The sequence below is a fragment of the Branchiostoma floridae genome, chromosome 3 (assembly GCF_000003815.2).
Source record: "Branchiostoma floridae strain S238N-H82 chromosome 3, Bfl_VNyyK, whole genome shotgun sequence".
Lineage (NCBI taxonomy): Eukaryota > Metazoa > Chordata > Leptocardii > Amphioxiformes > Branchiostomatidae > Branchiostoma > Branchiostoma floridae.
Window position 1 is genome coordinate 163,917 of NC_049981.1, and position 14,838 is coordinate 178,754.

The window sequence follows — 14,838 nt, forward strand, 5'->3', positions numbered from 1 at the left end:
TGCGACAAAAATGCCGTAATTAATTAGTTTATGGAAATTATGGAAATTTTATACTTATGACACGTGAACTTCACCATGCATAGATTATGTAAATTTAGAGCCATTTGTCTGTAATCTATAACGAAGGCTGTTCAAATCTCATGTATGGGCTCTCCAGATCCTTTTTGTCAACAATTGGGGAGCAAAATTGGTCTGGTAGAGGCTAACCTAGGGCTAGTAGAAAGAAAGTTTGGTTGAAAGGGAAAAATGTCTTTTCAACAGTATTGACAAAAATGATTCCTTCCAGGTGCGAGTGGAGAAGGCCGTCCTTGAGGACATGGAGCGTGACCTTCAGGAGGTCGCGCAGCTCGAACTGGCCAATGAGAAAGAAGAGAAGGATGGGGAGAACCTGCGGAGCATGCGCAGACGGGAACTGGAGAGGACCAACAAGCAGAAGAGCCAGATCAAACCGGTTCAGGACACGCACCACGTGCAGGCCACTCAGGACATGAAGGCCAAGTTTCTGGCGCTCACCACCATCCCTGAGGAAAAAGTCGTCTGAAACGACACTACGTCACTGGCTGGTGCTGACGTCACATCCGGTAATGACGTCACTTCCTGGACATGCTTGCGGCTCCATGAACAATAAGCTTTCTTACAGTGTGTGGTCTAATATCAAAGTCTAAGGTTATTCTTTATCAATATGCCAGGGACCTTAAACTTTGACCTTAGACCACAATGCATCATTCTGCACACGAGCCTTTGAAACTGTGAACCGTCTAATTAATAGATTCCATGACTTGAACAATTTTTGTGTAATGTGTGCTGAAAATTAATGATTAAGTTTGCGCCAAAATATTACAATGTTGTTACAAGATTATTATAATATCATTACGTCATAAAGAGACATTTGACAACGTACAGCCATGTAATATATGTTCTGCTTGCATAATAAAATGTTAACAACGAAAGATTTTATGTGGGTGTATCTCACTTAGCTTGAGATAGTGCTAGCGTTAGAAATGAGAACATGTTATAAGTAGGTGAGTACTATGCTTAAAATAAACCCATGCTGCAATATTGCCGTACAATTTTTCATAATTAAACAGCTATGAAGTTTTCAAGTGTTCATGTCAAAGATGGTGCAACAGTTCCTAATTACATACAACCATTGAACAAAGATGTCTATACAAAATATACTACTGGTGTTGCTGAATATCGAATCATAAAGATCACACTTCAAGTTCTGTATTTTGAACAGTCAGGTTCTGAACTGGATGCCGTGTTTTCTATGACGTCAGGGGCCGAAATTCACGTGACTACATTGTGGTAGAAATCAGAAACCAGGAGTGTGATTTGAAATATTCGATGTTAAATAGGGTAATAGGACTTTTAAATTACATCAGAAGGGATTACATTTTGTTCAAACGTCTATGTTCATTGTATAATACAGTTATGACTGAATGTAATTAGGAAATGTTTATTTTTTTGTGACATTTGCACTTTAGACCTAAAAATAAACCTTTATCAGCCATTGGATATAGAATTATAATAACTTTTAATATTCCAAAGCAAAGAGCAATGCTTCTGTGTGGCACATGTACATACTTCGCCCGATATTTGAGTGTTTTGTGGAATTTATACTTTGACAGCAATGTTTCTATAATTAACTGTTTTGATGATGTTTATGTATTTCGCAACGTTAACGCCAATTAAGACATAAGTTGTTGACAAGAAAATATTTGTTGCTAACATATTGTGTAATAATGATATTTGTACCGAAGGATCTATTGTGAAATTTATCTAAGCTTGAATAAGACTTTGTACAATCTTTAGATATTGTGGAAAAGTAGTTAAAACACTTGGATTTAAAATTCCGTTGTTATTTGCCAAATGAATTCGATCATGAAATAGGCTTGGTAAATAAAATTTGTATTCAACTTGGCATTTGCAGGTTAACTTGTTTGTGTAATTTTTCAGATTCTTTGTGACTAGGGGTGGGTACCGGTACAGTGTACCGGTACAAAACCGGTTTTTCGTATTGGACCGGTCCAGAAAAACCGGACCTGAAAAAATTTGGCGGACCGGATGTTGGACCTATTGGAAAATAAACAGACTATATGATCAGGTATTCACACGTTTTGGGACTTACCGGTCAAGGAAATGGCAACAGCGAATTAGAGTATAGTCTATTGTCATTTCTACCGAGTTTTAAAGTCAATAGTACAGAGGCAGTTAGCCTTGTAGGGTTTTAAAACGACAGTGGTAGTCGAATACTCCACAAAACAGATTTCTTTGTTGCGAAAAAGACCATTGTTTTGAGTATCGTCCATTCACAAGTTTTCACATTCTGAATCAGGTCCAGGTTCAGGTCCGGACCTGGACCTGATCCTTTGGACCTGAACCGGACCTGGACCTGAATTTTCTGTACCGGTACCCACCCCTATTTGTGACGGGTCGTTCAGTGTAATATAACCAGCTGCTGCCGCGCCACGTGCCTGCGAAGTTGGTGTGTTACGCCGAAAGGCGGTTATACCGGCTATATAGATACAGATACAGTTCAAGTTTAAGATCATGAATGACGAAGACAGATCGGGAGCAAAGTCGTCAGAAGGTCGTAACCTTCTACACAGACCGCTTGGGGCGACAGCTAAACTATCTCCCCGGTATTAGAAAACCTTAAGCTCACATTGAAAATTGTGACGGAGGCTAGGAAGGTCCTGCATGTTTGGAAGGGGGCCTTTACCCAACTTGGCGAAGGTAATAACATACAATACGGCTATTGAATCCGTGCCTATTGCTGAACAGACAGCTATAGAGATGAACAAACCTGTCATAACCAACAAAGCACACAAAACCGCTTCCCATTCTAAACCATTCTCGGCTGACAAGCCGTCTAAAGAATCCGTATTCATTGTTAACTAAACAAATTCCACTTAAGCAACACCTCTTTTTCTGTGCGGTATTCACTCTATTCCATGCATGACTTCGAGTACGTGATGGTAACAATGCTCTGGTGTGTTTGGAATAAAGATTATGTGAGTTAAGAAGATTAAGAATTGTGTTCCGTCAAGGCACTATTCTCTATTACAGGGTTGTATGTAGTGGAACAGTATGGCCGTGGTAAGCGTTCGCAAAGCTCTTTACCCTCAAACACCCCAACTGGACCTTCATGCGAATATTTTAATTTGTTAACAATTTTGATCTGAATAAAATCATTCTTTTCACACAGTTCACTTGAGTCCATTTATGGCTCAAATCAGTTGGTAACGGGGAGACCCTTGTTCGATTCTGTGTAGGATATGGCTGCACCCGTCTTTCGGAAGGGACGTAAAATAGATGTCCCGGAAGGGTCTCCAAACCCCCCAGTAAAATATACCCTGCTACTTAAACAGCAAGAAAACTTGCTTTCCTAGCAACAAAAAAAAACATAGAAATTGTGTGTGTGTGGGGGGGGGGGGCACCATGCTTTATCTGTTTAAAACATTCATTGTCGTAACATCTTATTTTGCAAGACCTACACGAAACGTAGAACCGTATTCAACGGTTTTTATCAGATTTGTTTCAAGACTTTCGGTATCTTTTGATGACGTATTGAAATCCATCTAAGCTTGTAGTTAGTAGTGGCATATAGCTCAGCAAGTGTCCTTACTGTTTCAGTGGCAAGGTACTAGTAACTCTTTACAGGGAGGGGTTGCTAGCCCTTTCTTTTTTAACGTGCTTAAGACACCTCCTTGTAAGCGTGACCTCCTTCTTACGTCCCTTCCAAAACACAGATGCAACCCCAACCGAAATGCCCAGCTTAACTGAGGTCTCCCAACTAACTTGAACCTAGAGCTCAACTGTGAGGGTGTTACCAGTTGAGCCACAGGGACATCTCTTTAATAGCGTATGCTTGAGTTGTTTTGACGAACGGGGCCTAGTTACCCTTCTTAATGACCATAGCAGACAGGTATGGTTGACAGGTGATAGTAGGTAAACCAGGTAGAACAAAGGCGCCGACAGGTGTATTCGGATAAGAACAAAGAGAGCTCCTTTTAGACCACCACTGTAGTTTACCTGGGGAACATTAATGGAAAATCATTATACGGGTGTCAAATGGAAGAGACGGGTAAGAGGTTGTAAATACTGATTGTAAATGGCAGCATTTGTACAGACAGTGATCTGGGGTTACCTCTATCGTGAAAATGTTGCTACAAAGATGACATTTGGAGCTCAATGCCCAATCTTGAGTTAGAACTACTCATAGAAACAAACAAAAAGTACACAAGAAAGTGCAAGATTGTTGCCTTAACTTACCTTAAGGCAACTACAATTTACGTACTTGTGATATGCAGTGCATATTCTGGCTACGATGTTTAATCGGGTCGCATGACTTCGTTCTTTAATTTTTTCGATAGACGTCGCTGCAACATAAGCAGTAATCGTGCAGTAGTAATGTTTTTGTCGTGAGACTATAGGGCCGGCCGCTAGGAGCGCGATTTAGTCAGGCTATTAACACACAGGCAAACAAGCAGAAAACATAGCGACTTTCTTGGCGAAGGTAATAAACGCACCTGCAATTTCAGAATAGCTGCTGGGAGCTGGGGATTTCTTGCCCAGGGCGAGAACATTAAGGAAGTGCTCCCACCGTGACTTGTCCAGTAATCTGAATGGTGGATTGACCCCCATAACCACATAAACCCATAAACATCCCAGACTGTCTACCAGCTAGAAACAATGGTCAGAGACAGATTAGCATATTACTGGTCACTGATTCAAATATTCTGTACTGGTTTTCATAGGAACATTATCAAACCATACAGAATGAGCAACATGAGGCCGGTGTCTCTCCTGCCCGTCATGGCTAAGCTACTAGAAAAGTGCATCCTTAAAAGACTGCTCCCATCGCTACGCGCAGTTATTAAGAACCAGTATGCTTACATGCGTGGATCGTCTACTACAATTGCTCTTGTACGCTTGGTGCAAACATGGTTGACCGCCCTGGACTCTAATAAACCAACCTTAATCCGTGCCATCTTTGCCGACATGAGCAAAGCGTTTGATCGTGTCGATCATGCCCTGCTACTTCAGAGTGTGGTGAACCTCCAGCTTAGCTCGAGAATGACATCATGGATCCACAACTACCTAATGGACAGGAAGCAGAGAGTTGTCGTGAATGGAGACCGGAGCTCCTGGCGGACACTGACTTCCGGTGTCCCACAAGGGGGAGTCATCTCCCCGTACTTGTTCCTACTGTTTATGAGTACCCGGCATACAGTTTACCAGGACACTCTCGACGTGGGTTATGCCGACGACGTCACACTGTCCAGAATACTGCTGGCACTGAAGGCCGACGAGGACACGACTGTGGAGGAAGAGTCGTCCAATCTCGACTCTTGGGCTGGTCGTCACAGGATGATCCTTAACGGCAAGAAGAGCATGCAGCTTCAAATTTGCTTTTGCAAAAGCATTCCGACGCCACCTACTCTGATTCTAGGGGGGGAAGCAGTACCCGTCGTGGAGTCAGCTAAAGGTCTAGGATTCATCCTTGACAGAGGTCTAACCCTCAACGACCAGGTTACGTCGATGGTGACCAAGGGCTCACGCAGACTTTACTACCTACGTGTCCTAACCAAACAAGGCATGTCGGTGTCCGACCTTGTACAGGTGTATACGGCCCTGGTCAGGCCCGTACTTGAGTATGGCCATGTTCTCTTAGTCGGTTGCACCAAACAACAAGAACAGTTAATCGAGAAAGTGCAAAGGAGAGCACTAAAGATCATCTCTCTGGGTGGCAGGAGAAGTGTTCCGGATTTGCCCACACTCAAGAAGAGACGTGAATTCGCTGCCATTAAGCTACTCAAGCAAATGATGAACCCGGATCACCCGCTACATGACATGGTCCCTCCGGTCAGGTCAGAGGTCACTGGGAGGTCACTTCGAAGCTCATGTAGTATCTCGGTCCCAAAAGCTAGGACCTCCAGACTGCGCAACTCATTCCTACACTATACAATCAGACTGTACAACAAATCAATGACTGGTGCCTAAGTGTTTTATTTGTTTATGTACTGTGTATGTCATGCGTACTGTACATGTTGTCTAGTCGTTGTAAGTATTTACTCTGAGTCACATTGTAAAGATCAACGGCATTCAGAGATGCTTCTGCTAAGAATTAATCTCTGTAAGGTTGATTTTATTGAATAAAGAAGAAGAAGAAGAAGAAGTCAAGAATGACCCAAAGTAAGTAACAAAGTTACATAATGCAACGTTTCAATTTGATAAAATCATGTGATAATAAGATGATACTATCATCTGGCGAAGGTATGAGGTCGCGGAACTCTATTTATTGTGGCAGAAAAACAGCAACAACTAAACAAACAAAACTCGAAAAGTCTTTATAATCAACAAGTGCTTTCTACAAGTAAACGTGCCATATGATATCCAGGCAAGAATATCAATGATATACATGTAGCATTGAATAACAATTATATGAAATTGAAAATCTTGAATATTGCTTAAAGAATGGAATTAACTTTATTATGCATCTACCAACTCTTGATAGCAATACAGTTAAGTGATTATTGCAGTAAATAGACATATACATTAGGGTGCAATTCACGTATGTTTTGTTCTAAGTTGGAGACCCTTTCATATCCATGTAAATGAAATATACGTTACATGGATGATAAATGAAATGAAATATAAGTCTTTCTGGCCGCCATGCTAAACAGAATGGAGCAGCAGCATCCGTAGCATTAACACTTCGTACAACGAGGATGAACTGAGCTGAAATGAACTGGCGTGAGTAACGGTTGGTATAGCGAATTCATATCACTTTGACCATATTGCTACGCATTGTTTGCTCGTGTGTGTCCTCAGGATCCATTTGAACAGTGTTCTGATTCGTCTGTTGTTTGCGTCATTTCAATTGTGGCCTGTCCTGTGTCGACCGCGACCAGTCTTAAACCGTGCGCTTTCTCTTCTATAGCAAGAGTTTATCCTTGGCCGCTGATGTCTCGACTGTAGCATGGGCCTGTCCTGTCCCGTCTGTATCATGGACATCTCCTGTTTGGTCTGTAGCCTGGGTCTGCCTTGTCCCGTCAGTAGCTTGGGCCTGCCCTGTCCCGTCTGTAGCCTGGGTCTGCCTTGTCCCGCCTTTAGCCTGGGCCTGTCCTGTCCCGTCTGTATCATGGACATCTCCTGTTTGGTCTGTAGCCTGGGTCTGCCTTGTCCCGTCTGTAGCTTGGGTCTACCCTGTCCCGTCTGTAGCCTGGGTCTACCTTGTCCCGCCTGTAGCCTGGGCTTGTCCTGTCCCACCTGTAGCCTTGGCCTGTCCTGTCTCGCCTAAAGCCTGGGCTTGTCCTGTCCCGTCTGTAGCCTTGGCCTGTCCTGTCTCGCCTGTAGCCTGAGCCTGTCCTGTCCCGTCTGTATCATGGACATCTCCTGTCCCGCCTGTAGCCTGAGCCTGTCCTGTCCCACCTGTAGCCTGGACCTCTCCTGTTCCGCCTGTCTCGCCTGTAGCCTGGGCCTGCCCTGTCCCGTCTGTATCATGGACATCTCCTGTTTCGGCTGTAGCCTTGGCCTGTCTTGTCTCGCCTGTAGCCTGAGCCTGTCCTGTCCCACCTGTAGCCTGGACCTCTCCTGTTCCGCCTGTCCCGCCTGTAGCCTGGGCCTGTCCTGTCCGGTCTGTATCATGGACATCTCCTGCCTCGCCCGTATACCGGTACGTAGCCTGAGTCTGCCTTGTCCCGCCTGTAGCCTGGGCCTGTCCTTCAGCAAGGTCTATTGTGCCGGTGGCGTACATCGCTAGCCTCGTGATTATTTTACAGCAAAACATTTTCTTTAGTTGTTTGCGAAAGTTTTTCCCGAGTAGAGCGTAGAGAAACGGGTTCGCCACCGAGTTGAACACGGCGAAGGAAAATGAGACGTTGATTATAATCACGTTGTTAACAAAACCAAGCCGATGAATATGAATAAGAAAAGAAACGACGTGTAAAGGAAGCCAGGTGACAAGAAAAAAGACTGTCACAACAAACACCATGAGGAACGCCTGGTGATCTGACCTGGTCTCCCTCACCACCAAACGGCGAGACTGCCTTACTTTGACTAATATGCGGACGTACAGTGGAATTATTATACAGCTGGGCAAAACATAGATGAATAAAAAGAACAAGAGTGTCATGACAAAGAAGGAACCATGGGCAGGATTCAAAAGGATACACGAGGGATAGTACAGAGTAGCGCCTGTAAACTTCCAGTCGTTCGCAATAACGTTCCTAGCGATAGTGTCTATAACTGCAGGCAGGGCGGCCACTATCCACACCACAGCACAGATCTTTCCCGCGTGTTTCACCGTTCCATGTTGAAGGCTACCCAGCGGGTTTGTTAATGCATAACTCAATTATAGTTTCTAAGGGAAACAGCCAAACAACTGATAGTCGTGGCTTTGTGACAAAAAGTGCTGCTAAAAGAAACGGCCAGAGACACAATTAGAAACGGAAATTGGTTATTCTCTCCTCTTTAGGTCAGTCGTAATAAGTAATTCTGAGATGTTTCGTGCAAGAGGACAAAGATCACAGCGTTTGAAATAGATTATTTCTCTTAAATTTGTACAACATTTTGTGTGAAATGTACCGTAAAACTATCAATATCTGAACATATTTTCCAAGAAGCTATGACACTTTTCCATGTATATGTCCTTTCCATGTTTTACATAAAATCTCTAAACATGTCCGATTCAACAAACGAGAATTTGATGGTTTTCGAAGAGAAGTTTATTAGATTTGTTTTTATAGTTCATCAACACTTACTTATCTATATGTCCCTACTTTTCATGCATATTGTATGTTCTAGACTATGGAATATACCTATAGCATTCGTCTGTATACACTTCGCGTCTAGCCAACAAGTGGGGATCGGTCTGTAATTAAATAATTAATGACAGCCGGAAGCTAATATATCCCTTGTACAATTCTAACAAGAGGAAATATCTTCTAAGTGGCTTACCTCAGACTGATCCACAACCTTCAGAGCTCCGTTCTGTTTTCCCTGTCCTCGCGATAAAGGACTCAGCAGCGAGTTCCACATGTCTGGATTCTAAACCCGCTAGATGTGTTGTACCGAACCGTAGTTACACCTGTGTATACCCGTATTTGTCTGCAGTATATTGTATATTGTAGTTGTCTCGTACACTGCTGTCATATTGGTGTGTACATGTTTTACACGCACACAGAACGTTGAAGTGGTCACCGGACACCGGTCGATCTGTTTATAGTAGAGACAGGGCGCACGACGGCTTGTCGAGATCTATTCAGTAACGCGAGAATATGCCGCTAAACCCCTCACAGCATTAGCGCCAACGACGTCTTCCTGTTTCCTTGGATACCACCTTTAGCGAGTATGCCACTCAGATAAAACAAATCCTCTGAGTCTGAGAATACACTTGTGCCGGCAAAACTGTACTATATCACACGATACAGTCCCGCGGCTTTTACACCAGTCAAAAAATAGTCTGTCTTTCACTCAGCTGGTATCACCATAGCAACGGACGCTGAACTCGACGCCTTCAAGTCGACGGCAAATTCACGCGTGTTTGACGACCACAGACGTAGATCCACGTTTTCTGTGAGTAAATCCTTCCTCCATTTTGAATGGAGAGACTATAATCTATAACCGTCAAGCATCGGCGGTCGTTTACATACCGTAACTATGTCGACGGATCGCGACCAAGGGACGGTACGTTTTGTAGAATCGTCAACTCAATTATGACGAGAGCTATCGTATTTGCAAACGCATTCATGTAATGTTATACATTTTTAATACCACATGTTGTGCACAAAGGCCAAAGTTAAGGTTATGTCTTGAGGGAAATTGTATATCCTTTCTAACAATATTTTGATGAGATATTACACGACATTTTCAAAAGGTCAGGTAGAATGGTGGCATTGAAAAACCGATAGTAAGACTCATGGGTGTAACAAAACATTTCAACTCTAGCATTTCGGTAAATTGTTAATCTCTAAAGGAGATCTAGTAATGATACAGCGCATGAGAAGGTTGGGACACTAATGATAAAGTTGCACGAAATAACTGCACGAAGTAATACGCTGTGTAAGTTTACAGAGTGTTGAATACGTTTCTCTTTATGAGTTTATTTTGGCCAATTTTGAATAAACGTCCGTCAGCTATAACTGTTTTTTTTGTCTCATCTATATCGGAAACAGATAGGCGAACGTTTGTCGACATATATACAAAAAAATCGTATTTCAAATCTTGTCACTGAAAAATATTCTCCCATCCCCATTCAATGATTGAGTGAGCAAATGTACCGTCCCCTTCCCTCCATTGTTGCGCTCGAGGCGTTTTCACGACCAATTTTCAGTGGCCAGAGAATGGGACCGACACAATGGCCTGTGATTGGCTGCTGCACACGCCCTGGCAGGTTTTCCGGTAGAACAGGTGCAACGCAGTCTGTTCCTACAGGTAGTCTCTACCAGACTGACTACGCTGGACATTATAGGGAGAATAATTTGCCAGGGGTGTTGTGTACCAGGGAGGTTGGTCGGTCGCTCCGTAGGGAAAACATGAAGCTAAGCGTAGACTGACTCCCTGGCCAATTTCCCGATTTATTTGTCGAATTCTACGATCCCCGCATCCCCATAGGAAGGCCTGGTAAAGGCTACAGGCGTCTAGACCAGATAACTGGCGACTGTTAACTGGACGTTTACACATACAGCAAATTGTGGGCCGTTTAGGGACAAAACACGGGTCATTTTCACAGAGAAAACTCACGGAACTTTAGAATTTATCATTAGAACAGGTGCATGCTGTATTTAAGGCATCTACTCTCCCATTTTATATGGAAGGGTAGGTATAAGATACACGTGTCGTTATCTAAACGTGTTATTATGCTAATCATGTGCCGTTTGGCTAGTCACAGAGCCTTGGAATCTTTAAGATTAAATCAGATGCGCTCGATAACTTTGAATGGACCAGGCTATCTCATACAGCACAGTTATAAAACGTTACTACAAATCTAGTGGTAACTCTGATCCATGTTTTTATTCATGGTGGACAAAACGCCAGCCTTGCTTCAAAGAACTTGAAATAGAGATGACATCATACTTCTGTGTGTGCAATGTGAAAACAAAATGAGTTGAAAAATTCCCATAACAGATGTAAAAGGACATAGGTAGTGTTGACTCATTAAATGTTACCCTATGAAACATTAACATACACACCCTAACTTAAGCAGTCCTTTGAGTCTACATACATGTATCTAGCTTCCACCCTCCCCTCTTTCTATACCTCTTTTGTCACCCCCTGTCCATTTCATCCTCCTAACGCCCGGTCCCCAACGGCATTAAACACAAGGAGTATTGACACGACTGTGGTCCCTCTGCGTAGGAGAATGGTCAATTTTCGAGCAAACTAAAGCTGTCAAAGTCTGGCAGAGATTTAAGAGACTTTAAGAGCCGTATTTGATTTACAACACACTCCATTAGAAGACATTCCCCTTCTTACTTGACATTTGACGAAGTTTTCAGTGCGACACTTTAACTGTGCCCTTCCACCCTCTGTAAATAAATTAGCGTTTTATCCCCCAACAGTAACAGTAGAGTCAATTTGAGTACAAAGGCCGGTCAATACAATTAAGATACCTGAGTGCTTGTTCGTATCCAGGTATATTCTAGAGAGGTGGAGCCAAACGGTTGATGTTGCGACTGACGTATTTCACTGATGCCCCCCTCCCCACCGTGAATACAAAATACTTGTTATACCAAGGAAGTTATTTGCGCCAATATTATATTGGCCTCATTTATTTGACATTGGCAAACAAAATAGTAAATCGTAAAATTCGTTTTGAAGTAGTTGCGAGGCCATATTTTCATAAATATATCACGAATTGTAGAAAAATCTAACTTCTCTAGATATAGCCAACACTGATATTCGAGTCGTCTCTTTTTTTACAATAATGTTAATCACTATTTATTGTCACATTTATGTCTCCTTTGTTTCTACCACGTGCTTGCAATTTGCCTGAAGGTACGAACTTACAAATGAGCTTTCTTATCATTATATCTGTTTTGCGCCAGTTGAGTGCTTGAACATGAAAAATGTCGAAAGTAGCTGAATACCAACGAATAAGATGAGAGAACCAATCAGTTTTTAAACAGCTATATATAATTTATATATATGAAAAAATAGTATTTCATATTCAGGCGACGTACTTTAATAAACCGTTACGATGTCATGCCCTTTCGTTAATATTTTGTTATTAATCCTCTTCTGAATGAAATCAATCATCGTCCTCACCACAACTGTAGTGGCAACATGACCCGTCGTGCAAATTAGCTGTCAATCACTGTGGAACCCCCTAATGACGTCCACGTTTCCATAGCGACAGCCATGAAAACATTACGTAATGTCGCTGTATGGAGTGTCATTCTAAGCGTCCCCAAACAACATACTAACACCATATACAGAACGCAATGAATATTTTATAAATCTTGATAAAACGGAAGTGACGTCTCTGCCACCGGAAGTCACGTCATGTCCCTGCCTATTAAACCACAAATTAATGGCGGCCGCGGCGGGAGATTAACGATAAGCTACATTGGCATGGACAATAAATTATTGATACGAGCTCTATACAGGACGGTATCAAAGGATTAGGTGGAAATCATCTCATCCCTTTCAGCAATGTATCATAGCGTCACATTTTGTTAATGTTGTACTCGCGTTTAGCAAAAATACATATACTTTATTGAGCTGATAAAACAGGTTTATTTGGTAAGATGAGGCATTGTTTCTTCATTGTGTTGATTAGAAATTGTGCTTAGACTGTAAGTGTCCAAGTGTGTAAGCTAGTGTAAGACTCCTTTAAAACTGTAATGCTGCAAGACCCTTGGAGATATCTTGACACTTGTGACAGTGAGAACATACGACAATGTATAGACTCCTCGTCACGATACCCATTATTTTCCCTCACGCATGCTATTTTGGCCACACGTCCATTTCAAAGAAATCATAATGCGTGCTATAGACTTTCTTTGTCCGTTATAAGATACATAAACACGATGAACATATTTCGCAATGGAGCAATGTACAAACATCATGCATTTTCACTTATCAGAAAACGTTACCAAATTTGCTGAGTGTACACATATCCTTGCTTGCTAGAGGCATAACGTAATAACGTTCTAAAATATTAAACTAGCTATGGGCCATGTAACGTGGCATAAAATTTCATTAGATGTCTACGACCTAAATATTCGACTTGCTAGACTTATTTACGTTTTGCATGCATGGTGACTCATCCAAGTTTTATAGCAACTTGGCGGTGACACAATAGGAATATGACTCAAGTTGACAAATGGTTCGCTCCAACGACGCGTACACTATGCACTTGTAACCACAACAATGCATTCGTTTGAAACGTATCGTTTTATCCTCCAGTGGAATCAGTCTTTCGTTCTAGCTTTTCAAACGAGCAACACGAACAAAGGACAGGGTCTTGTCATCATATCCAGTCCACGTATATTGTAACTGATTCAGATTAATTTGCTCTGTTACACGATCTGGTTTCACATAATAGCAGGGTTTTGCAACCTGATATCTTACGTGCAAACGTTACCAGATGGTAAAGTCACTTGACTGTGCGATGTCAACGATTACGATGTGCGAACAACACTGGCTAAAATACATTTATTGGTTTGATATATGTACACTAGTGTAGTACACAAAGTTTGCCACCAAATGATTTTCGTAATTGTATAGAATGCACATTGATATTGTAACAAACGCTGTACCAACTGTTTTTCTGCCTAATATTGCTGTCTATCACTCTACTTCTTGTGCACAAACATTAGTCAAATGCTAAAAATTGAAGCGTTAGGAATTTATAACGTACTGCATGCTAAACCGTGCTATTGAACGATAATCTTGTACGTTTTGTGTATTTATGTTCCCCATCAACATTCTTTTTGATCTCAAAGCTTTGATCAGCGTACCATGTCTGGAGCTGTTTGCAATTGGGTATCGCATTCAACAAACATGTTTAGAAGCTCATTCTATTCTATCTTGTGCCAGTTACTTTTTTTAAGTATTTCTCATGAAAATCATTGGACCAGTCAGAAGCAATTATAAGATTGATTCGTTTGAAGATTTTGTTAGTCAAAGGGTGCTTCGCTTGTAGTTACCGCTAGATGTCGTCTTGAAAGTGGATTACTAGTATGAAGAACAGATTTGGCCCATTGAGGAAGCATGTATTATTGATGTGTAGGGCTTCTTTTGCTAGACAAGGAATATGCCAGCAACGATTTCCCTTCTAAGTGTCTTTTCCTCAAGATATACGGTAAAAAACGATATAACTGTGCGATTTTGCTATTATGGGTTTTCTACAATCCGAAATAACATCCTTTAAGACTAGAAATAGCCCATTACATTCCCAGAAGCTGTGATCAAACTAGAAGGATTGCGATTTTTATGTACTGCCATTCACTCTGGAAGCGTTTTTGTGTAGGTATTATGGACGTTTTTGGTGTGTAATAGAAATCTCTGAGCGGAGGTAAAATCTAGCGATATGTATTAGATGGGCCCGGCAACACTGTGCCCTGACACCCACACATTACCGCACGACCCCTGCATTTCCCAGATGAGACGTTATAATACCAAGCGGCCACCAAAGCGCTTCCAAGGTTGTATATATTTGCCAGGTGCGCATTTATCTTCTCCTGACATTTACGGGGAATTACAAGGATCGCTTGCAATGATACGGCCAAAACGGAACGATTGCACAACAAGGTAATTTGTGACCGTAATTTTGGTAAAACGTTTGATGATAGGACTACAAAGGCCACCTGTCGACCATACATT

General features: G+C 42.0%; 2 protein-coding genes across 3 annotated transcripts in view; one reads left to right on the forward strand and one right to left on the reverse strand.

Moving 5' to 3' along the window:
• Positions 1 to 1,929, forward strand: part of LOC118412089 (trichohyalin-like) — a 16,442-nt gene extending 14,513 nt beyond the window's left edge. For both annotated transcript variants that reach the window (XM_035814723.1, XM_035814722.1), the window contains exon 5: positions 287 to 1,929. In XM_035814723.1, the coding sequence (XP_035670616.1) occupies positions 287 to 541 (255 nt within the window). In that variant the 3' untranslated portion in view covers positions 542 to 1,929. The remainder of the gene's footprint in view (positions 1 to 286) is intronic.
• Positions 1,930 to 7,237: 5,308 nt separating this feature from the next.
• LOC118410977 (paraneoplastic antigen Ma6E-like) lies at positions 7,238 to 7,765 on the reverse strand. Its single transcript, XM_035812964.1, has one exon. The coding sequence runs from the start codon at positions 7,763 to 7,765 to the stop codon at positions 7,238 to 7,240; it is 528 nt and encodes a 175-aa protein (XP_035668857.1).
• Between the last annotated feature and the right edge of the window lie 7,073 nt (positions 7,766 to 14,838).